Source organism: Notechis scutatus, chromosome Z (assembly GCF_049901735.1).
Source record: "Notechis scutatus isolate UNSWTSFEM ecotype Mainland chromosome Z, rNotScu1.2, whole genome shotgun sequence".
NCBI classification, from domain to species: domain Eukaryota; kingdom Metazoa; phylum Chordata; class Lepidosauria; order Squamata; family Elapidae; genus Notechis; species Notechis scutatus.
The window spans coordinates 1070235-1097792 of NC_142025.1; the positions used below are offsets into that span (position 1 = coordinate 1070235).

The following is a 27558-nucleotide window of genomic DNA, read 5'->3' on the forward strand; positions in this document are numbered from 1 at the left end:
GAGGAAGATAACGTTTAGAGTTAGAAGGGACCTAGGAGGTGATCTATCCCAACCCCCTGCTCCATCAGGAGACCCTTACAGAATCATAGAGTAACAGTGTTGGGAGGGACCTAGGAGGTCATCTATCCCAACCCCCTGCTCCCTCAGGAGACTCATAGAATCACAGAATGAGAGTGGGAAGGGACCTGGGAGGTCATCTAGCCCAACCCCCTGCTCAGCAGGAGACCCTTACAGAATGACAGACTTGGCGGCTGCTTCCCCCCTCCCCTCTTTTCCCTTCTGCCACCCACCCAATAGAAACCCGGAAAGAGCAGCCAGAGAGGAGGTGGTGGTGGTGGTGGTGTGCATTGCCATCTTTGTGTGTCCTTTTGGGGGAGGAATGAGGGTCGCATTTTGAGGAGGGGTTGCTTGGTTTGGGGGGGGGGACACTGGGTTTCTTTTTGGGGGGGGGGATGCAGCACAAGGGATTTGATGAACCGGGACTTGATACATAACCCCACATGAAACTGCGGTCCGCCTACTAAGGTGTCATGGTTGCAACGGGCCCCCAATCCTGGTCACCATCAAACCTTAAAGAGGGTTAGATCTTGGCCTCCAGGGGACAGTGAGGCTCAGGGTGGAAGCTGGGGCTTGCTGAGCTTGGTGGGTCGCTTGCAGACGTTTTGTGACCCAACTAGGGAATGTTAACAGGAGTAGAAGGGAGAAGGGTTTGGGAGAGCAGGAGAGCAGGAAGGAAGGAAGGAAGGAAGGAAGGAAGGAAGGAAGGAAGGAAGGAAGGAAGGAAGGAAGGAAGGAAGGAAGGAAGGAAGGAAGGAAGGAAGGAAGGAAGGAAGGAAGGAAGGAAGGAAGGAAGGAAGGGGACTGCGGGGTCCTTGGTGCTCTCTGAGCTGGTTGGTTTTCTTGCAGACGTCTCATGACCCAGCTAGGGAACGTCATCAGGGCTACAAGGATGGGGTTTGCGGGGAGGAGGAGGAGAACCGAACTAGGGAACCTAATCAGTGCCAGAAGGAAGATTACAGGGAGGCGGAAGAGGAGGGAGAAGAGAAGGAAGAGGAAGAAGACATAAATACAGAGAAAGAGAAAGATAGATGGATGGAAGGAAGGAAAGAAAATGTGAAAAAAGAGAAGGAGGGAGGGAAGGAAGAAAGGAAGGGTGGCTGGGAATCCAGTTATTGTTGAGTGACGAGTTAAGATGGGTGAAGTCATCGCTCAATCTTGAGAACCTGGCAGCTGGAAGATGGGGGGGGACTTCAACTCCCAGAATCCCCGGGCTGGCATGCTTTAACCGGGGAGGACTTCAACTCCCATAATTCCCTAGTGGGCCTGCTTTAAAAGGGGAGGACTCCAACTCCCAGAATCCCCCAGCCTGCCAACTTCTGATTGTTTTCTGATTTTCTCCATACTTCCAAGGATTGCCTGAGGCAAAATGCCCATTTTGGTTCACCGGCCGCAACGTCAATCAACGCTGTCAAATCAGCCCGATTGGCTCCAGGATCTCGGTGACTCGCAATACAAAGGTTGAAAAATGAGTCAATTGATACCCGCCATTTTGCTGAGCCAAAAACTCCCCCAAAAAAAAAAGTGGATTAAAGAGATTCCACAAATTTGACACATTCCAGATTTATATTCAAATTGTAAAGTGGAGAAATTTGAACTCGGAGCCTTTTCAGCCACAAAGGCAAAACAAATAGGTTAGTCCTCGACTTACGACCATAAAAAGCGCCCAACGTTTCGGCCACTAAGCGAGATGGTTGTTCAAAGTGAATTTTGTCCCAAGTTAGAACCTTTCTGGCCCAGTTGTTAAGTGAGTCACACAGACACTAAGTGAATCCGTCTTATCCGTTGATTTTCGCTCATCAGGTGGTTGCAGAAGGATCGTGTTACCCCTGTCATAAATACGAGTCAGCTGCCAGACGTCAGAGTTTGGATCATGAAACCAAGGGGACGCTGTGACGGTCATAAGTGTGAAACACGGCCCTAAGTCCCTGCAACCATCATAAATGTGAGTCGGAGGCCAAGCGTCCCAAATCCAGAGAACTCTCAACAGTTTGTTTAATGACCGTTCCAAGTTACAACGGCACTGGGAAAAGGGACTGTTGCTCGCACTTAACGACTGTCACAAATTCGGACGCTTGGCGATCGGCTCGTATTCATGACATCCTGGCCTCCCGCATCCTCTTTCAGTGACCAAAGTCAACATACGATCATGTGGCTCCCTTTAAAAAAGTGCCGATTTGCTTCATGACCATGGCAAAAAATGTCATAAAACGAGGCAATATTTGCCGGAAGGTCTTGTTTACAACCAAAATTTGTGAGCTCCGTGATGGTCGGAAGAGGAGGAGTAGCACTACGTGCCAGCCGCCGAGCTTCCCCAATTTGGTGACCATGGTCATAAGTGTGAGGAACGGTCCTAAAGTCTCAGTTTCGAGGGCCGTTGTGATGTCGGCTGCTAAACGGATGGTCGTAAGTCGAGGATGGCCCCACTCTCCCTTTCTCCTCACTCCGAGGAGACTTTTCGAACCCCCCAAATCCAGGAAGCCCAGAAAGAGAAGCCGATTCTGTACAAAATAATCATCTTAATTCCACCCGATTTCACTTCCTCGCACTTTACACGCCGTTGCAAAGTCCCTAGCCCGCCAAGTCTGTGGCAAGCGCTTTCTGCATCTTGTCTTTGAGATACTGGGTCTTCTTCCACTCCGTGTTCAGGTTGAACCATTCGTGGTAAGGAACCTGGGGAGGGGAAAAAAGAGACGATTCGCATTTTCCAGGAAGAATCATAGGGTGGGAAGGGACCTTGGAGGTTGTTAGGTATAACATTGATACCAAATATGGTTTGGGTGAATAAATATATAAAACTTAGATATCATGGTTTAAGTGCTTATCACTTTAAGCACAATGCAGCAGGCAATTAGCCGATTAAGGGTGCGGCTAGAAGTTACAATATAAGGAAGCATTAGAAGCTGGAAAGCTTACTGTGTCTGTCTGTAACTGGCTGTAACTGTAACTGTGTGCTGCTGCGACTAACTGAGATTACTGACTGTGAGTGCCTGAGACTGAACTGTTATTGTTTGCTACTGTTTGCTGAATATCCAGCGTTTGTTTCTCTGGAGAGTGAAACCGGAGGAGGAGAAGATATCTTTATCGGCTGATAAAGATATTGCAAGGACTCTTAACTTGGACTATACTAGTGAGTCTTACTGGATGGAAATACTGTGAATGACTTAATGGACTGAATGACAATGCTTAAACTCTAACTGGATTAAAAACTATTTAAACTACAAACAGTGTTTGTGTTCAGTGTGTGTATACTCTGGGGCCCTTCCGCTCTCCTTTGACTGCCTGGTTTGACTACTGCTGCAATACTCTGCTAGGGGTTAATCCTCAAAACCCTAACATTGGTTATGGGCCCAGCAGCATAGTCTAACTAACCAGGATATAGCAGAGAGAGTTGGTGTGAGTTGCACATTACTGTAAAAACAAACTGTTTTAATTAGTTTAAAATAGTCAAAATATCTGAAGAGTAATGGCACAAGTAAATTTGTCACAACTGTCCATGATATCCAGGCTGGATGGAACAAACTATGTTTCATGGTCAATGAAATGTAGTTTACTTCTACGCAAAGAAGGTTTGTGGGACATTATAGCAAACCCACCAGATGTGAGTAGCTGGGATCCTGCTAATGATGATGATAACGAAAAGTTACAAGACTTTAAACTGAAGAATGAGCAGGCTTTATGCATCATAGGACTGACTCTATGTGATCAGCAGCTTGTCCATATTCGTGGAGAAGAAAATGCTTCAAACTGCTGGGAGAACCTCAGGAAGATTTATGTTCGGGACAGTGTAGGAGCACATATAAATCTTACACGGAAGCTTTTTCGAACGCATCTTCAGAGGAATGGAGATATGTTAGTTCATTTAAACTGTATGAAGAGCATTTTTCAAGAATTGCAAGAAAAAGAGCTTATATTTAATGAACTGCAACAAGTCTACATAATATTATCTTCATTAGATCAAAGCTATGATGACTATGTGACTTCGTTAGAGGTATTGCCAAAAGAAAGCCTCTCATTAACCGAGATTACAGGCAGGCTACTAGAAGAAGCCAGAAGAAGGCGTGAGCGTGACGAGCTGAGAGAAGATAAGAAAGAAGAGAAATTATCTTCAAAGCTTGAAAGAAACCAGCAAAGCAAAGTAAAGCACCTGGAAGAAGAGAATTTATCTTCAACAGCATACACAATTAAAAAGTGTTTTAATTGTGGAGGCAGAGGACATTTGGCAAGATTCTGCAAAAAGAGAAAAAGCCAGAATGTAAAAAAGCCAAAGAAAGCATTTGAACTAGCCACGTTTAGCAACTCTGATGTGAAGAATAATTTATGGGTGGTTGACAGTGGCGCATCCCACTGCATCACAAGAGATAAGACAAAATTTATAAAAATGTCTACAAGTTCTCAACATATATCACTTGCAAATGGCTGGAACCTGAAAGCTAAAGGTCAAGGTTTTGCACGTTGTCCGTACATAAACCAGGATATAAAAATGTTGTATGTACCGCAACTAAAGTTTAATTTGCTTTCAGTAAGGGTATTAGATAAATTAGGTTATGTAATTACTTTTAAGGATAATAATTGCATAATTGAAAAAGATAACAAAAGGGTAACTGCAGCTTTAAATGGAACATTATATGTCTTAGATAATAGTAAGAAAGGGGAGGCTCAAACTGTATTTAATAATATTAAGCCTCATGAAGAATGTATCCATTTATTGCATAGGCGTTTGGGGCATGTAAATTTTAAAATGCTAAAACGTACAGTTGAGTTATCTGAAGGAATAAGGTTAAAATCTTGTGATAAATATTTGCGTTGTAATGTTTGCTGTGAAGATAAGAGCAAGGTATTGCCTGCAAATAGACTAAATGGTTTCAAAACAAAAGAACCTTTAGAAGTAGTATTTGCAGACATAATAGGTCCAAAGAAACCCAGTATGGGGGGTGCTAGATATATATTGAGCATTATGGATCATTATTCTAGATATGGGTTTTGCTATTTAATGAAAAGCAAAACTGAAACATATCAACATTTTTTCAATTGGCTTAGGTTTGCTGAAAGAAAGTCTAAACGTAAACTGATAACCCTGGTGACAGATAATGGCACGGAATTTATTAATAACAAATTCCAGAACAGACTTAAGGTAGCTGGAATAGAGCATAAGAAGTCTGCTCCATACAGGCCAGAACATAATGCTTTTATTGAAAGAAGAGGCCAAACACTACAGGCAATGGTTAGAACAATGTTAAATGATTCTGGGTTACCTGATTCTTTGTGGGGGGAGGCTACAATGTGTGCTAATAACATATTGAACAACGTTGTTAATACAACAACAGGTGAAATACCATTCACCAGATGGCATGGCAGGAAACCTGATCTAAGTTACCTGCACACATTTGGTGCACCAGAATGGGTGCATATTCCTGCACAACTCAGAAAAAAAGGGCAACATAGAGCTAAAAGATTTTTCTTCCTTGGTTATCAGGCAAACCATAGGGCATATAGATTTTGGGAGAAAGGCACATCTAAAGTGTTATGTAGTGCTAGTGCCCAATTTCTAGAACATGAAGGATGGGAGAAATTAGAACAGGATGCCAATAAAGATGTAATTATTGAATCCTATAGAAATCCCATTAGTTATTCCTGTAACTTTAAAAATAAAGTAAAGAGACAAATACAGGATGAAATAGTGCCCATAGAGGAAGAAACAGATTCAATAGCTGAACAGGATGAGGAAGATGAACAGGTAGTAGTTCAACAAAGTCCTCCTGTAAGCCCTGTAATTCCCAGAAGAACTACACGTGTATCTAGACCGCCTGATAGGTACCAGGCTAACACAGTGTGCCAGATTAATGAAGTTCCTAATTCTGTAGAGGAAATTAAAAAGTATCCTACAAAGGAAAAAGAAAGATGGTATGCAGCAATGAATAAGGAACTGAATTCATTAAGTGATATGAAGGTGTATGAAAATGCCAAATTACCTGCAGGAAAGAAATCCATTAGCTGCAAATGGATATTTAAGGTAAAAATAGATAAAGATGGTAATTTAATCCATAAGGCAAGGTTAGTAGCCCAAGGTTTTAGGCAGAATGCTAATGACTACGATGAGGTGTTTGCACCTAGTCTTAAGGCAGCAACCTTGAGAGCAGCTTTAGTGTGGGCAGCTAGTAAAAACTATATAGTTAACCATTTAGATGTGGAAACTGCTTACTTGCACGCCCCATTAAAACATATTATTTATATGAAAAAACCTGTTGGTATTAAAAGTGAAAATAAGGATAATAATGATTGTTGGTTGTTAAAGAAAAGCCTCTATGGTCTTAAACAATCAGGCTATGAATGGAACCAGTATATTGTAAAGGAACTAGACAATATAGGATTTAAAGCTGGTTTAGCCGATCCATGTCTGTTTAAGAGGGAGACAAATGGGAAAGTATCATTATTATTACTATTCACAGATGATATTGCTTTGATAACTGAAACTAATGATGAGGCAAATAAAATAATAGCATCATTAGGAAAGAGAATAAAGATCAAGCAATTAGGGGAGATAAAGAAGTATCTCGGTTTGAATATAAAGAAAACAAGGAAAGGTTTTAAGATATCTCAGGAAGATAAGATAAGCAAATTACTAAAAGATTACAAGATGGAGCTTTGTAAGCCGGCTAAGACTCCAATGAGTCAGGAGTTTAGCAACACTGATGAACAAAGCCCGGAGTTTGATAAGGTGATTTATCAATCTTTAATTGGTAGTTTGAGTTATATTAGTAATTGGTCTAGACCAGATATATCGTACTGCGTGAATCAGTTGGCTAGATTCAATTCTGCACCATGTGAAAGACACTGGATTGCAGCTAAGAGGATATTAAGATATCTTAAAAAGACAATGAATTATTCATTGTATTTAGAACCAAAGGGTGATTTAATTTTGAGTGCTTATGCAGATGCTAGCTTTGCATCAGAAAGGGACACTAGAAAGTCGACTTCAGGAACAGCCATAATGCTGGGTAATACATTAATAGGCTGGAAGTCAATAAGACAACAGCATATAAGTTTGTCTACTATGGAGGCAGAATTCTCCTGTTTATCATTGTTATGTACAGAGTTAATAATGTATAAACAAATGTTAATTGATATAGGTATAACTGTAGATTATCCTATAATTATACATGAAGATAATCAGGCAGCAATTCAAATGGCCACAAATATTGGAGTAAAAACAAGGAGCAAGCATACAGATCTAAGATACCTAAACGTGAGACAATCTGTAAGAAGTAAGATGATTCAGCTAGAGTACTGTATGTCGGAGGACAATTTAGCTGATAATTTTACTAAAGCCCAAGGTGCCAGTAAGCACCAGGAGTGTTGTGAAAAATATGGGATAAGATTGTAAAGGTATTATATATTTATTTCACCCAAAAGGGGAGTATGTTAGGTATAACATTGATACCAAATATGGTTTGGGTGAATAAATATATAAAACTTAGATATCATGGTTTAAGTGCTTATCACTTTAAGCACAATGCAGCAGGCAATTAGCCGATTAAGGGTGCGGCTAGAAGTTACAATATAAGGAAGCATTAGAAGCTGGAAAGCTTACTGTGTCTGTCTGTAACTGGCTGTAACTGTAACTGTGTGCTGCTGCGACTAACTGAGATTACTGACTGTGAGTGCCTGAGACTGAACTGTTATTGTTTGCTACTGTTTGCTGAATATCCAGCGTTTGTTTCTCTGGAGAGTGAAACCGGAGGAGAAGATATCTTTATCGGCTGATAAAGATATTGCAAGGACTCTTAACTTGGACTATACTAGTGAGTCTTACTGGATGGAAATACTGTGAATGACTTAATGGACTGAATGACAATGCTTAAACTCTAACTGGATTAAAAACTATTTAAACTACAAACAGTGTTTGTGTTCAGTGTGTGTATACTCTGGGGCCCTTCCGCTCTCCTTTGACTGCCTGGTTTGACTACTGCTGCAATACTCTGCTAGGGGTTAATCCTCAAAACCCTAACAGAGGTCATCTAGTCCCACCCGCTACTCGATCAGGAGACCCTGATGGAATCATAGGATAGTGACCTTCTAGTGACTAGTCCAACCTCCTGCTTGAACAGGAAACCCCTACAGAATCATAGAAGAACAGGGATGGAAGGGACCTTGGAGGTCATCTAGTCCCACCCGCTGCTCGAGCAGGAGACCCTGACGGAATCCTGGAATCATGGAAGGGACCTTGGAGGTTATCTAGTCCAACCCCCATTCGAGGAGAAGATCCTTAAAAGAATCATGGAACAACAGAAGGAACCTTGGAGGTCATCTAGTCCAACCCGCTGCTCGAGCAGAAGACCCTGACGGAATTATAGGATGATGGAAGAGACCTTGGAGGTCTTCTAGTCCAACCACCCTGCTCAAGCAGGCGGCCTTATACCGTCAGGTTGCTTCTCTGCTCAGTTAGTTTACCTCTGCCGCTTCTTGCCCTGCCCGCTGATGATTTGGAGAAGAGGTGGACCCCCCCTCGCCCTCACGTTTCTCTCGTTTCTTTTTATTAGGTGGATAGAGATAGATAGATGATAGATAGAGATAGATAGAGATGATAGAGGTAGATAGATAGAGGTAGATAGATTATATAGAGATAGATAGATAGATAGATAGATAGATAGATAGATAGATAGATAGATAGATAGATAGATAGATAGATAGGAGATAATGATAGATAAGACATTAGAGAGAGAGAGAGATAATAGAGATGATGGATGATGTAGATACAGAGATATAGTTAGATGATAGAGATATATAGATGATAGATATATAGATTAGATTAGATAGATAGATAGATAGATAGATAGATAGATAGATAGATAGGAGATAATGATAGATAAGACATGATAGAGAGAGAGAGAGAGATAATAGAGATGATGGATGATGTAGATAGAGATATAGTTAGATGATAGAGATATATAGATGATAGAGATATATAGATTAGATTAGATTAGATTAGATAGATAGATAAATAGGAGATAATGATAGATGACATGATAGAGAGAGATATATATAGAAATAATAGAGATGATGGATGATGTAGATACAGAGATATAGTTAGATGATAGAGATATATAGATGATAGAGATATATAGATTAGATTAGATTAGATTAGATAGATAGATAGATAAATAGATAGATAGATAGATAGATAGATGATAGATAGATAGATAGATAGATAGATAGATAGATAGATAGAAGATAATGATAGATAAGATGATAGAGAGAGAGAGATATAGAGATAATAGAGATGATGGATGATGTAGATACAGAGATATAGTTAGATGATAGAGATATATAGATGATAGATATATAGATTAGATTAGATAGATAGATGATAGATAGATAGATAGATAGATAGATAGATAGATAGATAGATAGATAGATAGGAGATAATGATAGATAAGACATGATAGAGAGAGAGAGATATAGAGATAATAGAGATGATGATGTAGATACAGAGATATAGTTAGATGATAGAGATATATAGATGATAGAGATATATAGATTAGATTAGATTAGATTAGATTAGATTAGATTAGATAGATAGATAGATAGATAGAAGATAATGATAGATAAGACATGATAGAGAGAGATATATATAGAGATAATAGAGATGATGGATGATGTAGATACAGATGATAGAGATATATAGATGATAGATATATAGATTAGATTAGATTAGATTTAGATAGATAGATAGATAGATAGATAGATAGATAGATAGATAGATAGATAGGAGATAATGATAGATAAGACATGATAGAGAGAAAGAGAAATATAGAGATAATAGAGATGATGGATGATGTAGATACAGAGATATAGTTAGATGATAGATATATAGATTAGATTAGATTAGATTAGATTAGATAGATAGATAGATAGATAGATAGATAGATAGATAGATAGATAGATAGATAGATAGAATGATAGATAAGACATGATAGATAGAGAGAGAGAGAGAGAGAGATAATAGAGATGATGGATGATGTAGATACAGAGATATAGTTAGATGATAGAGATATATAGATGATAGATATATAGATTAGATTAGATTAGATTAGATTAGATAGATAGATAGAAGATAATGATAGATAAGACATGATAGAGATATATATAGAGATAATAGAGATGATGGATGATGTAGATACAGAGATATAGTTAGATGATAGAGATATATAGATGATAGAGATATATAGATTAGATTAGATTAGATTAGATAGATAGATAGATAGATAGATAGGTAGATAGATAGAAGATAATGATAGATAAGACATGATAGAGAGAGAGAGAGATAGAGATAATAGAGATGATGGATGATGTAGATACAGAGATATAGTTAGATGATAGAGATATATAGATGATAGAGATATATAGATTAGATTAGATTAGATTAGATTAGATTAGATAGATAGATAGATAGATAGATAGATAGATAGATAGACAGACAGATAGATAGATAGATAGGAGATAATGATAGATAAGACATGATAGAGAGAGAGAGATATAGAGATAATAGAGATGATGGATGATGTAGATACAGAGATATAGTTAGATGATAGAGATAGAAATAGAGATGATAGATGATAGATAAGATAGATAATAAGATAAGATACATGATATAGAGATAGAAATAGAAATAGATATAGATAGATAGATATAAAAGAGATAGATTATAGAGATGATAGAGATAGATAGAGATGATACAGAGATGATATAGATAGATAGATGATATAGAGATGATAGAAATAGAGATGATATAAATAGAGATGATAGAGATAGATGATATAGATAGAGATGATATAGAGATGATAGATAGATGGATGGATGGATGGATGGATGATAGATAGATAGATAGATAGATAGATAGATAGATAGATAGATAGATAGATAGAAGATAATGATAGATAAGACATGATAGAGAGAGAGATATAGAGATAATAGAGATGATGGATGATGTAGATACAGAGATATAGTTAGATGATAGAGATAGAAATAGAGATGATAGATGATAGATAAGATAGATGATAGAGATAAAAATAGGGATGATAGATGATAGATAAGATAGATAAGATAGATAATAAGATAAGATACATGATATAGAGATAGAGATAGAAATAGATAGAGATAGATAGATATAAGAGATAGATTATAGAGATGATAGAGATAGATAAGATAGATGATAGAGATAGAAATAGGGATGATAGATGATAGATAAGATAGATTAATAAGATAAGATACATGATATAGAGATAGAGATAGAAATAGATATAGATAGATAGATATAAAAGAGATAGATTATAGAGATGATAGCGATACATAAGATAGATGATAGAGATAGATAGTATACACACACACACACACCAATGAGAGAGAGAGATCGTAACATGGTGCAAAGCTCACTGAGCTCTGGGCTGAATGGTGGTCGTAAGTCAAGCATGGCCTGTATTTCTTAGGAAGTGGGGGTGGGGTGTCCCGAATCATGAACGGCAGCCGGTGGCTGACCCCTCCCAGACTCACCTCAACAACCACGAAGCCAGCTGTTTGCAGATGCCGTCGCTCCATCATGAAGCGCCCCAGAAGGTCTTTGCTTCGGCTGCTGAAGTTGGGGAACTCCCAGAGGAGGAAAGCCACCCTGGGAGGGAGGGAGGGAGGGAGGAAAGGAAGGAGAGGAGGGAGGGAGGGAGGGAGGGAGGGAGGGAGGGAAGGAAGGAAGGAGGAAGGAAGGAAGGAAGGAAGGAAGGAAGGAAGGAAGGAAGGAAGGAAGGAAGGAAGGAAGGAAGGAAGGAAGGAAGGAAAGGAAGAAGGGAGGGAGGAAGGAAAGGAGGGAGGGAGGGAAGGAAGGAAGGGAGGGAGGGAAGGAAGGGAGGGAGGGAGGGAAGGAAGGAGGGAGGGAGGAAGAAAAGGAAGGAAGGAAGGAAAGGAGGGAGGGAGGGAAGGAAGGAAGGAAGAAGAGGGAGGGAGGGAAGGAAGGAAGGAAAGGAGGGAGGGAGGGAAGGAAGGAAAGGAGGGAGGGAGGAAAGGAGGGAGGAAGGAAAGGAGGGAGGGAGGAGGGAGTGAATGAAGGAAGGAGGAAGGGAGGGAGGGAGGGAGGAAGGAAGGAAAGGAGGGAGGGAGAGAGGGAGGGAGGGAGGGAGGGAGGAAGGAAGGAAGGAAGGAAGGAAGGAAGGAAGGAAGGAAGGAAAGGAAGAAGAGAGGGAGAAAGGAAAGGAGGGAGGGAAGGAAGGAGGGAGGGAGGGAAGGAAGGAAGAAGGGAGGGAGGGAGGAAAGGAAGGAAGGAAAGGAGGGAGGGAGGGAAGGAAGGAAAGGAAGGAAGGAAAGGAGAGAGGGAGGCAAGGGAGTGAAGGAAGGAAGGAGGAAGGGAGGGAGGAAGGAAAGGAAGGAAGGAAGGAAAGGAGGGAGGGAGGGAGGGAGGGAGGAGCGAGGAAGGAAGGAAGGAAGGAAAGGAAGGAGGGAGGGAGGAAGGAAAGGAGGGAGGGAAGGAAGGGAGGGAAGGAAGGAGGGAGGGAGGGAGAGAAGGAAGGAAGGAAAGGAGGGAGGGAGGGAGGAAGGAAGGAAGGAAAGGAGGGAGGGAGGGAGGGAAGGAAGGAAGGAAAGGAAGGGAAGGAGGAAGGAAAGGAGGGAGGGAGGGAGGAAGGAAAGGAAGGAAGGAAGGAAAGAAGGGAGGGAGGAAGGAAAGAAAGGAACGAAAGGAAGAAGGGAGGGAAGGAAGGGAGGGGGAGGGAGGGAGGGAGGAAGGAAGGAAAGGAAGGAAACGAGGGAAGGAAGGGAGGGAGGAAGGAAAGGAAGGCAGGGAGGGAGGGAAGGAAGGGAGGGAGGAAGGAGGGAGAAGGAAGGGAGGGAGGGAAGGAAGGAGGGAGGGAGGGAGGAAGGAAAGGAAGGAAGGAAAGGAGGGAGGGAGGGAAGGAAGGGAGGGAGGGAGGAAGGGAAGGAAGGAGGGAGGGAGGAAGAAAAGGAAGGAAGGAAAGGAGGGAGGGAGGGAAGGGAGGAAAGGAGGGAGGGGAGGGAGGGAGGAAGGAAAGGAAGGAAGGAAGGAAAGGAGGGAGGGAGGGAGGGAGGGAGGAAGGAAGGAAAGGAAGGAAGGAATGAAGGGAGGGAGGGAGGGAGGAAGGAAAGGAAGGGAGGGAGGAAGGAGGGAGAAGGAAGGGAGGGAGGTATGGAAGGGAGGGAGGGAGCACAAAGGAAGAAAGAGAAGAAGGAAAGAAGGAAGGAAAAGGCAGGGGAGAGAGAGGAAGGGCAGGAAGGAGGGAGGGAAGGAGCACAAAGGAAGGGAGGGAAGTAAGATTGAAAAAATGAATGAAAAAAATGAAGGACATAGAGAAAGGAAGGAAGGAGGGGGGAGGAAACACAAAGGAAGAAATGAAAGAAAAAGGAAGGAAGGAAGGAAGGAAGAAAAAGGGGAGGGGGAGGGAGGGACAAAGGAAGGAAGGAAGGAAGAAGAGAGAGAGGGAGGCACGGAAGGAAGGAATGGAGAGAGGGAAAAAGCACAATGGAAGGAAGGGAAGGAAGAATTAAAAAGAAGGAAAAAGAAGGAAGGGCAAAGAGGAAGGAAGGAGGGAAGGAGGGAGGAAGCACAGAGGAAGAAATGAAAGAAAAAGGAAGGAAGAAGGAAAGGAAGGAGGGAGGGAAGGAAGGAAGGAAAAGAAGGAAGGAGAAAGAAGGAAAGGAAGGAAGGAGGGCAAAGGGGGAGAGAAGGGAAGGAAGGGAAAGAGGGAGGAAAAATAAGAAAAATCAAGCAGAGCTAAAAAAAAGAGATTGTATATATACAGTAAGCCAATTCTTCCTCCCTTCCAGCACTGATGCCATTTCTGCAAGAAAACCACCCAGCTCTTTTGAGTTTCCGGATTCAACCACGTTCCCTTTTATTACCTGGCTATTTTGGGTGGCGGGGGGAGAGTCCTCCTGTCCCCCCCTTTGCCTACCTGTAGGGGGTGTCTCACCTTTGACCCCTGACTCCAAAAACTCTTTGGCAGGTCGGTCCACGGATAAAGCATCCTGTTCGGCCACGGGGAGCGGATTGTTTTCAGAGTCCAAAATCATCTCAGCATCTACAAAAGAGAGGAGGAGTGAATCCTTCGTCCTCAAGTTACAACCACGAGGGCGCCTCCGAATTTACATCGCTAAGTGAGACACTGAACAAAGGGAGTTTTCGTCCCTTCTTACGACCTGTCTGGCTCTAGCCATTAGTAGAGTTTCCTCCTGGTGCGCTGTGCAAGTTTCTCCCCCCACCCGTCCCCAAACCGGAAGCTTGCCTCAAAATTGTGGTGCCAATCGGTGATAGGGAGCAGCAGCAAATGGGTGAAAGAGCCACATGTAGCTCTAGAGCCCTGGATTGCCGACTCCTACATTAAGCAAACACCTGCAGTGGTTCAGTGAATTTTGTCTTCCCCGTCGACGTCGCTCCTCGGAATGTCGCTCCAAGGGGAAACTGCGACCGTGATAAATACGAGTTGTTTTTGCCAAGCGGTCCGAATTCGGATCATGCGACTTGGAGGGGAGACGGACAGTCGTTCAGTGTGTAAAACGGTCCTCAGTCGCTGTTCTCAGGGCCTTGGTAGCTTTGAACGGTCGCTAAACAAATAGAGTGAAGTCAAAGGCAGTTGTCCAAATTTGGAGCATGTGATGGAGGTGACGGTCGTATGTGTCAGGACTTTCCCCAAATACTTTTCATGCGGCCATCCTAACTTTGAACGTCGTCATGAAACGAACGGTGGCAAGCCAAAGATGACCTGTACGTGGCAGGTGCCCAAATTTGGAGCATGTGACTGTGATAACAGTCGTAAGTGCGAGGACTTTCCCTGAATCCCTTTTTATGTGTGGCCGTCGTAATTTTGAATGGTCACTAAACGAAAACAAAGAGACCTCAGCCCAGGGTGTAAGGTAAGCCAGGAGGCCCAAATTTGTTCAGCTTCTAAGGAGATGGGGCAGAGTGGATGATGGGTTTCGGAACCATTGCAGGTCCATAGGAGGTATGGATAGTCCCCGACTTACAACCACTCGTTTAGTGACAGTTCGAAGTTATGATGGCACTGAAAAAGAAGGGGCGTTTTTCACACTTACAACCATTGCAGTGTCCCCACAGTCAAGTCAGCAACCAACTTGTATTTATGACGGCTGCAGCGTCCAGGGGAGTCACGCGATCCACTTTGACGACTGTCCAAAGAGCAAAGTCGACGGGGAAGCCGGATTTTGATAAGGTATGGACCAGGGTCCCTAGGAAGAGTGTAACAGTTGAAGGGTTTGGGAATTGTTGCAGGCCTGCCAGAGGAGCGGCTGCTCCGTGACTTACAACGCTTTGTTTAGTGACCATCCCAAGTGACAACGGCCCTGAAAAAGGGACACACTTACCGTCACTAAGCGAATTGTTGTAAGCCGAGGCCTACCTGCAATTCAGAATATCGGAAATAATTCAGCAGAGATATGGCTGCTTGTGCAGTCCCACGCTCAAATTTACAACGCTTGTCCACTGACTCGTATTTATGACATTCGCGGCATCGCGGGGGGAATGACGAGCCATGTGTCAAGGATTCACTTAATGACTGCATGGCTCACTTCCCGCTGCAGGGATTCACTGAACAATGGCGGCCAGGATGGGGCCAGCCCGGAAGCTTGGAAAGCCTCTGGCTTAACGACGGCCCTTGTGAGCCGTCGTTAAGCGGACAACCTCTAAAGAGGGGTCTCCTGGCAGGGGTTGGACTAAAGGACCTCTAAAGCTCCTTTCAAAAGTTTTACGTTCTGGCTTTTAAGTACTTACAAATCTGAACTGAACCAACCTGACCAGTTGCGGATTCACTTAACGACCAGGGCGAGAAAGGTAGGAAAAAGACAACCAAGGTCTCACTTAGCGATGGAAATTCGGGGCTCAATTGTGTCGTAAGTTGATGACTAGTTTTTTTCGAGCATTCGGGGAGCTGCAAGTTGAGACAGCTGGGGAGCTAAGCCACTCCCCCAACTTTAGTGGGGTCCACCCCTAACCCCCACCCCCAAACTGAGCTGGGACACTTGGGGGTCCGCACCGAGCTTCCAGCCGAAGGGGGTGTAGACGTCGAAATGGACCTTTGCCTCGCTGCCGGCCACCTTGGCGAGGATGGCGTTGACGTCGGTCTGGAGAGGAGTGGGGGTCCGGTTGACCCCCAGATCCTGGAGGGTCAGCTTCTCCGGCGGTAAGTAGGGCCCATCGTAACCCGGAGATTCCAGCTGGGCCGTGGTGTTGATGTGCAGGAGTTTGAGCCAGGAGTTCTGACGGGCCGGCGTCCAGTTCCCTGCAGGGGGGTGAGAGAAGTGAGAAGAATCAGAGGGGTGGAAGGGAGTGCAGAGGTCATCTAGCCTGACCCCCATCTCTATCTCTATCTCTTCTTCCTTCCTTCCTTCCTTGCTGCCTTCCTTCCTTCCTTCCTTTGTTCCCTTCCTTCCTCTCCTCCCTCCCTCTCCTGCCCTTTTTCTATTTCTGTCCTTCCCTTCCTTCCTTCCTTCCCTACCACCATGCCGGAAACATTACCAACCACTGTTGTGAATCCTTTGCAGTCGGTTGGCCCGGCTTTGGGAAGAAGGGAGAGAGGAAAACCAGACCCCACGAAAGTAGGGCCAGCACACGCAACTCCCCTTCCGCAAATTGAGGTATTTGCCCGTATACACACGCTCACTCTTGCTTTCCGGGTCGCTTTTGGTCAATTTGGGGGCCATTTTCCACCCGAAAAATGGCCATAAACAGCCTGGAAAACAGCTTGAAAATGGCCGAATACGAGCTGAAAAATGGCCCGAAAAATGGTTGTTATTGGGCTGTTTTGGGGGCCTTTTTTGGCCAGTTTTTGGCTGTTTCCAAGCCAGCCTGGAAAATAGCCCCCAAATGCCCCAAAAACAGCCCAAACCGCTCCAAACCGGCTGAATCCCACCTCTGCTCCGAAACCCAGCCCCGAAACTCATCCTTGGACTTCCATTCTTACATACCAAAGAAACTGGAGAAAAATTTGGGCAGCAAAACCATCTGGAAATGGGCCGCTTCTGCTTGCTGCAAGACGCATAACGACCAGATCAGGTCGATCAGCAGGGAAGGATTGAGACTGCCCAGCTGACCGTCCAGGATGTGGTGGCTCTGAAAGAAAAGACGGAGAAGGGTTGAAGGAGGAGAATTAATCGAGGGAAAACATTTTCAACACCTAGGTTTCATTCCAGCTTCATCCACAGTCTGTGAGCAGCCCCAAGACCTCGCGACTGACAAAACAGACAACACACAAAAAGAATCACCTTGGTGTAAAAGTCCTCTTTGTTGCTCGGCTGGAAATTCAAGCGGGCATAAGAAATGAGAAGATTAACCAGTTGGCTGAGAGTAAATTTCTTGCTATTGTGGATGAAGTACTGAGGAGGGAGAAAAAAAAAGGAAGAAGAATTAGGAATGTTCCAACCCACGGCAGATCAGAAAGAAAACAGCCAAAGCGAACACCGGGGGTAGATGATCCTTGATTTACAACCATCTGTTTATTGACCGTTCGAAGTTACAATGGCCCTGGGGGAAAAAAATGGAAATGAGCCGTTTTCACTCTTATGACCGCTGCGGCATCCTCATGATCATGTGATCAAAGTTTTGGACGTTTGGTAACTGACTTGTATTTACGACAATTGCAACGTCCCGTGATCCCCTCTGGCAACCTTCCAGACAAACCAAGTTAACGGGGGAAGCCAGATTCGCCAACTAGCTTAACAACAGAGGGGGGGACAGGAAGATCAGAAAAGGGGGTGAAACTCAATGTCTCGCTTAAGCGACAGAAAGGTTGGCCTCAATGTTGGCCGTAAATCGAGGACTACCTGTATTGTCATCCTTTTTTTTTAAAGCCCATTCATATCAACAATCCCATGGAGAAAAACAAGACATTCAGAGGTAAGATTCTACCAGTTCGCCTGAACCGCTAGTTCCGGTGAGCTGCTCTTTCCTGTGCTTTATTTCCTGTTTTTTAGCACAAGCTGACTCGCGGGGATGCAGCAGAAGGTAAGTAACTGAGTCAAAAATGGGCTTTCCTAAATGTAGAGCACTCGCTCACTGAACCTGAATATGTTTCTAATTTCCCACCCACATTGTTCAAATCAGCGTGGCAATTTCAAGAGGAGTACACTACAATCCCCAGAATTCCATGCAATCCACCCACCTTCAAGGTGCACCAAGCTCAAGCTGGCTGTGGAATTCTGGGAATTGAAGTCCACCCATCTTGAAGGCTCCAAGCTTAGAGGTGACCGTGGAATTCTGGGAGTTGAAGTCCACCCATCTTGAAGGCACTAAGCTTAGAGGTGACTGTGGAATTCTGGGAGTTGAAGTCCACCCATCTTGAAGGCACTAAGCTTAGAGGTGACTGTGGAATTCTGGGAGTTGAAGTCCACCCATCTTGAAGGCGCTAAGCTTAGAAGTGACTGTGGAATTCTGGGAGTTGAAGTCCACCCTTCTTGAAGGTGCCAAGCTTAGAAGTGGCTGTGGAATTCTGGGAGTTGAAGTCCATCCATCTTAAAGCATGCCAAGGTTGACCAACACTGGATTGGAGGTCCACCCCTAGACAAATGCAAATTCCATTCAATCCACCAAAAAGATTGAATTGGATCTGGAAGCATCACCTCTGGATTTCTCTCCGTTGACTTGCTTTCTTCCGCTAACCCTGAGGTCCACAACCCCAGGTCCACAGGCCGGTCCTTTGGGAACTGGGCCATGCAAGTGGTGGTCACGCATCTAAAACCATCCCATTTCCCCCACCACCACCATCAGCAGAAGCATGGAGGACCTGATCTGAAGATCCTTCCCCCATCCCCACCCCCGAGTCTTTTCCTCCCTTTCCCACTGGAGCTCACCTCCGCAGAGGCCTCGAAGAACGGCAGGTTTAACCATTTGAGATAGGAGAAGGACTTCACACAACGGACCACATCAGTGGGAGGCAACTCGGAGACATGCGGCAGGAGGTCCGAGCAGATCTTCTGGAACATCTGAGTCTGGTGGAAATTCAGCTTCCCTTTCAGGGGAAGAGACAGAAGGTGGAAGTCAAAACCCATAATGGACGTGGACGCCCCCAAAGGGAGAAGGTCTTCTCGTTTGTCCAAGGTTGTCCCATCCCTGGTGAAGCTCAGACCCAACACCTCAAGATTAAGAGATCTGGAATTTTCCTTTCCATTTCATAAAATTTGGGCCAAACTAGGGCACTGGGTGGACCAATAGGGGCAGTGGTGGGATTCAACCGGTGTAACAATCGGTTCGGTGGTCGTGCACACAGCTTTTGAAAAACGCCCATGTTCAGCTCTAAAACTGACTTTCGGCTGCAGCCCCAGTGAGTAAAACAGCTGAGGCGCAGCACTCTGCTGTGCCGCACGAATCAGCTGGGCAGCAAAACACAAAAATATAGGACAGACCAGGGGAGGGGAGGGTGGATATGGCCAACTAATTGCTGTAACAACCGGTTCGCTCAAACCAGTCTGAACTGGCTGAATCTTCATCACCTTGGTATTTTTGGCGACCGCAACAGCGCCCGGGTACGTCGCCATTCATTCAGAAGATAGGACATAATCGGTCATTAATTAAAAGTTTGGCTCTATCACTAAGTAGCCACCAGGATTAGTTGTCTATGGCTCCCACCGAGCATGGGCCCTAACCCTCTTGACGGGGGATGATGGGATTTGGAGACCAGACCAGCTGGAAGGCACCAGGATGGGGCAGGCGGAGCTCATATCTCCTATCTAAGTCCTCCCATCTCTCAACGTCCAACAAAGGTGTAAACTCCACAACCCATCTGCTCTGCGGCTGCTTGCCAACCTCAGGTGACACCCGAAACCACATGTAGTCCTTGTTCAGTGACCGTTGGTAGTTACAACAGCACGAAACAAAAATAACTTGGTGACTGTTTTTCATGCTTACAACAGTCCCATTTGGCAAAACTCGTATTTATGATGGGTCACAGCGCCCCGAGGTGATCCTCTTGGCGACCTTCCAACCAGCAAAGCCAATGGGGATGGAGCCAGATTCACTTAATGACCGTGTCCAAGGATTCGCTTAACAAATGCAGCAAGGAAAGTTGTGTACTGGGGTAAAACTCACCCCAAGGTTTCACTTAGCGACCAACATTTAGGGCTCCATTGCGGACATCAACTGACGATGGCTGGGATTCACTTAACGGTGGAAAAGAAAGGGGTCCCATAGGGTGAAACTCACTTAATAACAGTCTCACTTAGCGACAGGAACGTCAGCCTCGATTGAGATTATCGTAAAGGGAGAATTAGCTTTTATTATCCAAATTATTCCTGGGCACTTTTTATTTTCAAAAGCCCGGGAAGAGAAGACTTACAATGGTTCGTTTAGCGACCATCCGAAGTCGCAAAACAGGACCTGGGGAAAAACTCCCGAATTTCCTTGCTCAGCCGCGGAAATGCAGATGATCCCATTTAGCAGCTTTGAGTTGAGGGCAAAACTCTGGATTCGGCCAATTCTCCCGACGAATCCAAATTTTCCCGGAAAAGATGTTTGGGGGGAATAAGAGATTGCTCATCAAGGCGAACGCCAAATCCAGGAGGATATCCGGCTTGACAGCAAAATGCTTCTGGACAAAATGGTAGCTGATGGCTCGAAGGAGCGGCAAAGACCGGAGATTTTGTTGGGCTAAGACGACGGCAAGCCTCCGGATGTCCTCGGGAGAGAAGTGGGCAGCTAGCTCCAGGCTCTGCGGGGAGGAGATCCGTTTAGAAGGTCGGGAGCAAAGAGGACCACGGGTGGGGTGGGGGGAGAGGCAGGGAGATGGTGGGGGGGAATGGAGGATTATGAAACGTCTGCAAGGAACCACCCAGCTCAGAGAGCACCAAGGACCCCACACTCCATCTTTCCTTTCTTCCTGCTTCCTTCCCTTCTTTCCTTCCATCCTTCCTCCTAGCACTGAAGATGTTCCCTAGTTGGGTCATAAAACATCTGCAGGAAAACCACCCAGCTCAGAGACCACCAAGGACCCCACAGGCCTCCTCCTCCTTCTCCCTCTTCCTCCTCCTCTCCAGAAATCCCACATCTTCACAGCACCGATGGCCGTCACCTAGTCGGGCCACCAAAATGTTCATCAGAAAAGACCGCCCCTGCTCCGGCTTACCTTATCCTCCAGCCGCTCCCGGAGTTGTGGCGAGAGGTATTCCTGTTTGGCCATGAGCAAGGCAATGGTGTGGGCATCTTCAATCTCGGCCCAACGCATCTCCAGCTGGGCCAAAAGCTCAGTCAGCAGCTCGTGGGGTTTCTCCCTAGGGACGTAGGCAGCCAGGGAAGCGGCCAGTGAAGCCAGGCGCCGGTAGGAGAGTCCGCGTAGGCGCCAGCGCAGCTCCAGCTCGGCCGAGCACAACTCCTTCTGCTGGGGGCTGACCCCCAAAAAGTAAAGGCTCTTGAGGAGGTTGATCAATGCTGGGTCATGGATCCGGGAGGCCTGTGGGCCGAAGAGCATCAATGTATTTCTTTTTTTATTTATTTATTTACTTTTCTCCGGGGCATCCTTGACTTACGACAGCTCGTAGAGCAACCGAAGTGGTGAGATGGGATTGGGGGAAAACAGGACCGAGCCTACCTAAGGCAGGACTAGAACTCACTGTCACCATGTGATTGGCCCAAAGTCACCCAGGTGCCCTTTATGCTAAGATGGAACCAGAACTCCCAGTCTCCTTTTTCAGGATGAAAAAGGCATTTGACAGGGTTGAGACTTCCCATCTAAACCCAGCCACATATCTAGACCTGACTTCTCCCGGCCTGGAGAGATAAGCTACCAGGACCTCCAGCAGGTTCTGACTCAAAACCCACCTCCTTGTACGTGTGATGGAGCAGCTGTTGAAAACGTTTATCCTTCAAGATATCCTTATGGTCCAGTTTGAGCTGCGAGGCCAGATGGGATAAGCGTGTGATCAGGAGGGCGGCCTGGTTCCCGGTGATGTCGTGCAGATGTTCCGGAGCGAGGAGCTCCTCCACGCTGGATGACACCATGATGAGGTCATCCCACCTGGGGGACTTCTCCGGGGTTTTGCTCTCCAGCTCCTTCACGGAGAAGCGGTCGGCCACTTGCGAGAGGTTGTAAGTGGTCCTCAAGGCGAAGGGAGGCCTGTTGGACCATGGGGCCTGGGACAACGGGCCCGCTTGGTGGCCCAAGGGAGAGACGGTTCTGTAAAGCCAACACCAGCGGTGCATCAGCCTGGCCGCCATCTTGCTGGGAAGTCTGCAGGGAAGAGGGGAGGGGAGGGAAAGCAGAGGATGATCGTTGCTGGTTCCTTGATTATCAACACGGGGAAGGCAAACTCTTTGCGTATAAACAGAGAGCAAACTCCCAATTCCTCATAGAACTGATGAGGTTCCCTAGTTGGGTCATGAAATGTCTGCAAGAAACCACCAAACTCAGAGAGTACTAAGGTCCTTCCTCCTCCAACCCCATTCCCTTCTACTGTTGATGACGTTCCCTGGCTGGGTCATGAGATGGCTGCAAGGAAGCCACCCGCAGAGAGCATCAAGGACCTCACAATTCCCTCCCTTCCTTCCTTCCTTCCTTCCTTCCTTCCTTCCCTTCCCTTCCCTTCCCTTCCCTTCCCTTCCCTCCTTCTAGCCCTGATGGTGTTCCCTGGTTGAATCAAACAGTGGCACACCCAATCAAACAAACATAAATATTCTCAATCAGAATAGAGCTGGGAGGGACCACGGAGGTCTTCTAGTCCAGTGGTCGCCAACCGGTGGGCCACGGTCCACTGGTGGGCCATGAGAAAATTTTGGTGGGCCGCAGAGTAATCTCACCCCCAGAGCACCCCCCCCCAAAGCAATTAATCCAGGCTGCGCAGAAACACAAGGCTGCGCCACTCACATGGCCCCCGGGAACCCTCCCCGCTCACTCACTCCTTACCCAGCAAACTTACCTGCTAAGTTGCTATTTTCCCTTTTTCCGACCATCATCTGTTCTGCTGTGCTGGGAGATTTAGATTAGCTAGGAAGCAGGAAATGGTTGGATTTCTTGCTTTCTAGCTAGTCTTGAGATCTTCGGCTCTGCTTTTAAGCACAGCCGAACCTCCCTTAGGACTGAAGGTTCTAAGGCTCACGGCAAGCAAATTTTATGTGACAGACTGAGTTAGCTGATGGCAGATAGATAGATCACTGAATGATTCTGTGAGCAACTCAATCTGCCTGCCTGCTTTGCCTGATTTTGGGTAAAAGTTGCTTTTTTATAAAAAATATATATCAATATTTACATACATGGTGTGTTGTGAGTTAATTTTATGAGTTTGCTTGCAAGCAAATTTTATGTGACAGACTGAGCTAGCCAATGGCAGATAGATAGATCTCTGAATGAATCTGTGATTCTATGAGCAACTCATTCTGCTTGCTTTGCCTGATTTTGGGTGAAAGTTGCTCTTCTTTAATTAAAAAAACCCAATATTTATATAAATATTTATATTATTTACATACAAGCCATGCCCAGCCAGTCACATGACCAAGGCACACCCACAAATTAGGCCACACCCAGAGAACCGGTTGGTGGTCCCCGGGATTTAAAATTATGAGTTTGGTGGTCCCTTAGGCCCAAAAGTTTGGCGACCCCTGTTCTAGTCCAACCCCACTCAAGCAGGAGATAATGTATTATTTCTGATACAAAGACACCTCATTTCAACCCTAACCTGCAAATATTTGCCTTTAGGGACAAGTGACTGTCCCGTCTCTTCTTGAAAACCTCTAGTGTTGGAGCATCCATGACTTCTAGTGGCAAGCAGTTCCACTGGTTAATTGTTCTCAGTGTTAAGAAGTTTCTCCTTAGTCTAGGTTGCTTTTCTCCTCGATGAGTTTCCAACCATTATTTCTTCTCTTGCCTTCTGGTGCTTTTGGAAAATAAATTGACCCCCTCTTCTTTGGGGCAACCTCTCAAATGCTGGAGTGCTGCTCTCATGTCCCCCGTACTCCTCCTTTACTCTAGATTGGCCATACTCAATTCCTGCCACTGTTCTTCCTATGTTTTACTCTCCAGGCCTTTCATCATCTTAGTTGCTCTTCTCTGCCCTTTTCCCAAAGTCTCAACCTCTTTTGGGGGGGGATGTGGTGACCAAAACTCGATGCAGGACTCCAGGTGTGACTTTACTAAGTGGTAGTGATACTTCATGTGAGTTTCTATGCCTCTGTTTATACAGCCAAGGATTGTCTTAGCTTTTTCGGCTGCCGTCGCATACGGCTGGCTCAAGTTTAAGTTGTAATCCGCTCGGACTCCAAGGTCCATCTCGCAGTTAGGCCAGGTTTCACCTAATCTAACCAAAGGTGCAAGGACTCATAACCAACATATCGTAGGACGAACCTGATAACAGATTTTGGACAACAAAGAAAGGTAAGAAGGCATTTCATTTCAGCCCTATTGGGTTGAGTAGGATCTCCTGCTCAAGCAGGGGGTTGGACTAGATGACCTCTGAGATCCCTTCCCATTCTGTTATTCTTTAAAGGTGTCCTGCTCAAGCAGGGGGGTTGGACTAGTCACTAGAAGATCTCCAAGATCCCTTCCAACTCTGCCATACTGGAAGAGTCTCCTGCTTGAGCAGGGGGTTGGACTAGATGACCTCCAAGATCCCTTCCAAATTTGTTATTCTGGGATTCTGTAAAGGGCTCCTGCTTGAGCAGGGAGTTGGACTATATGACCTCCGAGATCCCTTCCAACTCCGTTGTACAGATAAAATAATAATTCTTCATATTTACTACATTTGACAATCTTATATAGTTTTAGTAATACTACACATATTTTGTTGGATTAGAATCTTTCATTATTTGATTATTTGATATTTCAGTATGTTATTTTTATGCCCATCTCCATATTCTACATATCACTCCTCTTACTACAAAAAAAAACATGAATAATCGTATCTGTTGTATTTAACAGACATATATTTCTAACTAGCTCAATTCCCGTACTTCGCCACGAAGTTATGTGGTCAGGCTGTTTTGGGGGAGGAAAATAAGGAGAAAAAAATTCTGCTTCTGCCTACCAGCATCCATTGGTATTCATCTGGCTAGCGTCCTGTCAGCGTATGATGTTGAGGGCTGTTTGGAAACTGAAAGGGTATTTGCTGTGTGAGCAAGGACAGCAAGGAGCTCAACTATTGTGTACTAAAGCTGGTTGCTGCTGTGAAACTGAAACGCCTCTGCTTGTGTTTTGCATTTGGAAGAGATTTTTTTTCAGGTGGGGTGGGGGAATAGAACTCCTTAGCATCAGAGCATGTTAATAATAATAATAATAATAATAATAATAATAATAATAATAATAATAATAATAATAATAATAATAATAATAATAATAATAATAATAATAATAATAATAATAATAAAGGAAATACTAAATGCTCTGATGGTCATTTCGAAAAATTCTTTCTTAGTGAGCACCTAGAAGCCAAGAGGAACATAAGTGGCAAATTTCAAGTTTGTAGGCTCCTGGAGATTTTGTGATGATGCATGAGGGGCATTTCCCTTTTATATACATAGATAGAAGACGAGAAGAAAGAAGATAGAAGATAGTAATTCACATATTTATATTAAATTATAATCTTCCATTGTTTATCAACGTATTTACATTTGACAAGCGTATATAGTTCTAATCATAACACACCTTTTTTGTTGGAATTATAATCCTTCATTATGAAAATTATTCAGTACTTCAATATGGTGTGTTTTTATGCTGATCAAATTCTAGATCTCAATCCTATGACTAAGAACAGAATGTTAATAATCGTATTTGTTACATTTCACAAAATTTTATATGTGTGTGTGTGTATGTGTGATTTTGATTCTATGCCTCTGACAAGCAAGGATAACGTTCGTTTTTTAGGTCATAAAAGAGTAGAACCATTTCTTGAATGACCGTTGCTACCCCGGCACTGCAAAGAATGTGACTTATGACCGTGTTTCATACTAATGACCATTGCAGTTTCCACCAACCCCCCCCCATAGTCACGTGATCCAAATTCGGACACTTGGCACCCGGGTTCGCATTTCGATGGTTGCAGTGTCGACCGGGTGGGGGGGGGGGGAGAGGGAGGTTCGCATCAATCCGCTTTTACGACTGTCTCCCCAACAAAGTCAAGTGGGGGGGGGGAGAATTCATTTAACGTCGCATGACGCTTAAGCAGTGGCGGCGATTCACTTAACAATCAGTGGCGAGAGAGGTTGTTAAAAACGGGGACGAGACTCACTTAATGACAGTCTCGCTTAGGGGCAGACATTGGCAGGACGCAATAACCGTAGTAAGTCCATGGCCGCAATCCAAAGGCAGTAATTCCCCACTGCTAAGCAAGGGGGGATCATGGTCCTCGATCTTACGACTGCCACAGAACCCGAATTTTTTTTTCCGCATCACTTGGAACGGGTCACAAAACGAACTGTTGTAAATCGAGGACTCCCTGTAATGAATACATCGTTAAGCCAGGTGGTCGTTCAGTCCACCCTGCCCCGTTTTACGACCTTGGCTTGCCTCCATCCTTAAGCGAACCCAGGAGGCTTGCTCTGCAGAGGGCTGGACTGGATGGCCTCAGGGTGCGCCCCCATAGTAGGCACGTGGACCCCCAATGCCGGACGGACGGCATTGGGGGTCCACGTGCCTTCGGGCGAGAGCGATGGAATATGTAGTCCAAGGAAATGGAGTCCAACCTATTGTTTTTGCATTGAGAAGAGAGATGGGCCGACGGACTGCCCCATTCCGGCCGGTTTTCCACCGGCAGCCGAGGGTGGAAAGCCTCGAGGCCCCGAGAACCATGCCCGGAGGCGGCTTACCTTCCCAGGGCCCCCGTCGCAGAGCGAGGACTGACCTCCACCCGCCGCCCGCACGTCCGCTGCGGTTCAGAAATGAGCGACGCGTCGCCACTCGATGACGTCACGAGCCCGCTTCCCACCGTCGCGCGGTTTGTTCGGCCATACATCCCGGCGTCCTTTGGAGGGGGGGAAGACTTCAAATCCCAGCATTCTCAGCCATGACGAGGGAGGGTGAGGGGTGCTGGGAGTTGAAGGCCTGAGCCTCTGAGGAGCCATGGTGTGAAACGGTTCTCGAAATGGATGCGCGGTTTAAGGCCAAAAACAAAACAAAACACGGCCTTAGTTTAAGAATATAGAAGTCTTCGAACCTGACAGCTTTAAGACTTGTGGACTTCAACTCCCAGAATTCCTCCTCCAGTCATGTTATCTCAGTAATTCTGGGAGTTGAAGTCCACAAGTCTTAAACTTGCCAAGTTTGAAGTACCTAGGCTGAGAAGACGCAGGACGCATGCGCACTAGGTAGAAAGCAAGTTTTAGGAATAAAGGATCCAGGCTGGGAAGATGTTCTCAAAGCGCATGCGCGCTTTAGGTGAGGGAAAGGGCTCAGTTTAGAAATAAAGAGCGCAATAAAGTCAGCGGCGCTTCCAGAGCGTTCAAAAGACTTCAACTTCCAGAATTTTCAGCCGTGACGACGGAGGGGGAGGGACTCTGGGAGTTGAAGGCAGCTACCTCTG

The 27558-nt window shown here is 45.1% G+C and overlaps 1 protein-coding gene across 1 annotated transcript; it reads right to left on the reverse strand.

The window, feature by feature from the left end:
* Positions 1–1604: 1604 nt before the first annotated feature.
* On the reverse strand, positions 1605–27114 carry TBRG4 (transforming growth factor beta regulator 4). Its single transcript, XM_087947867.1, has 11 exons — positions 26846–27114; positions 21875–22283; positions 21183–21506; positions 20599–20768; positions 18916–19075; positions 17332–17442; positions 17035–17179; positions 16104–16349; positions 14029–14135; positions 11608–11724; positions 1605–2730 (listed from the first exon to the last, which is right to left on the reverse strand). The coding sequence occupies exons 1-11, from the start codon at positions 26989–26991 to the stop codon at positions 2629–2631; spliced, it is 2037 nt and encodes a 678-aa protein (XP_087803993.1). The 5' UTR covers positions 26992–27114; the 3' UTR covers positions 1605–2628.
* Between the last annotated feature and the right edge of the window lie 444 nt (positions 27115–27558).

What these genes read in the sequence shown, in the direction of transcription:
- TBRG4 (XM_087947867.1), bottom strand. Translation starts at nt 26,991, where the DNA reads ATGTATGGCCGAACAAACCGCGCGACGGTGGGAAGCGGGCTCGTGACG. An exon ending in CCCCTTCGGCTGGAAGCTCG is followed by an intron (nt 14,136 to 16,103) that starts GTGCGGACCCCC and finishes TCTCTTTTGTAG; the next exon opens with ATGCTGAGATGATTTTGGAC. An exon ending in TTTTGGAGTCAGGGGTCAAA is followed by an intron (nt 11,725 to 14,028) that starts GGTGAGACACCC and finishes TCCCTCCCTCCC; the next exon opens with AGGGTGGCTTTCCTCCTCTG.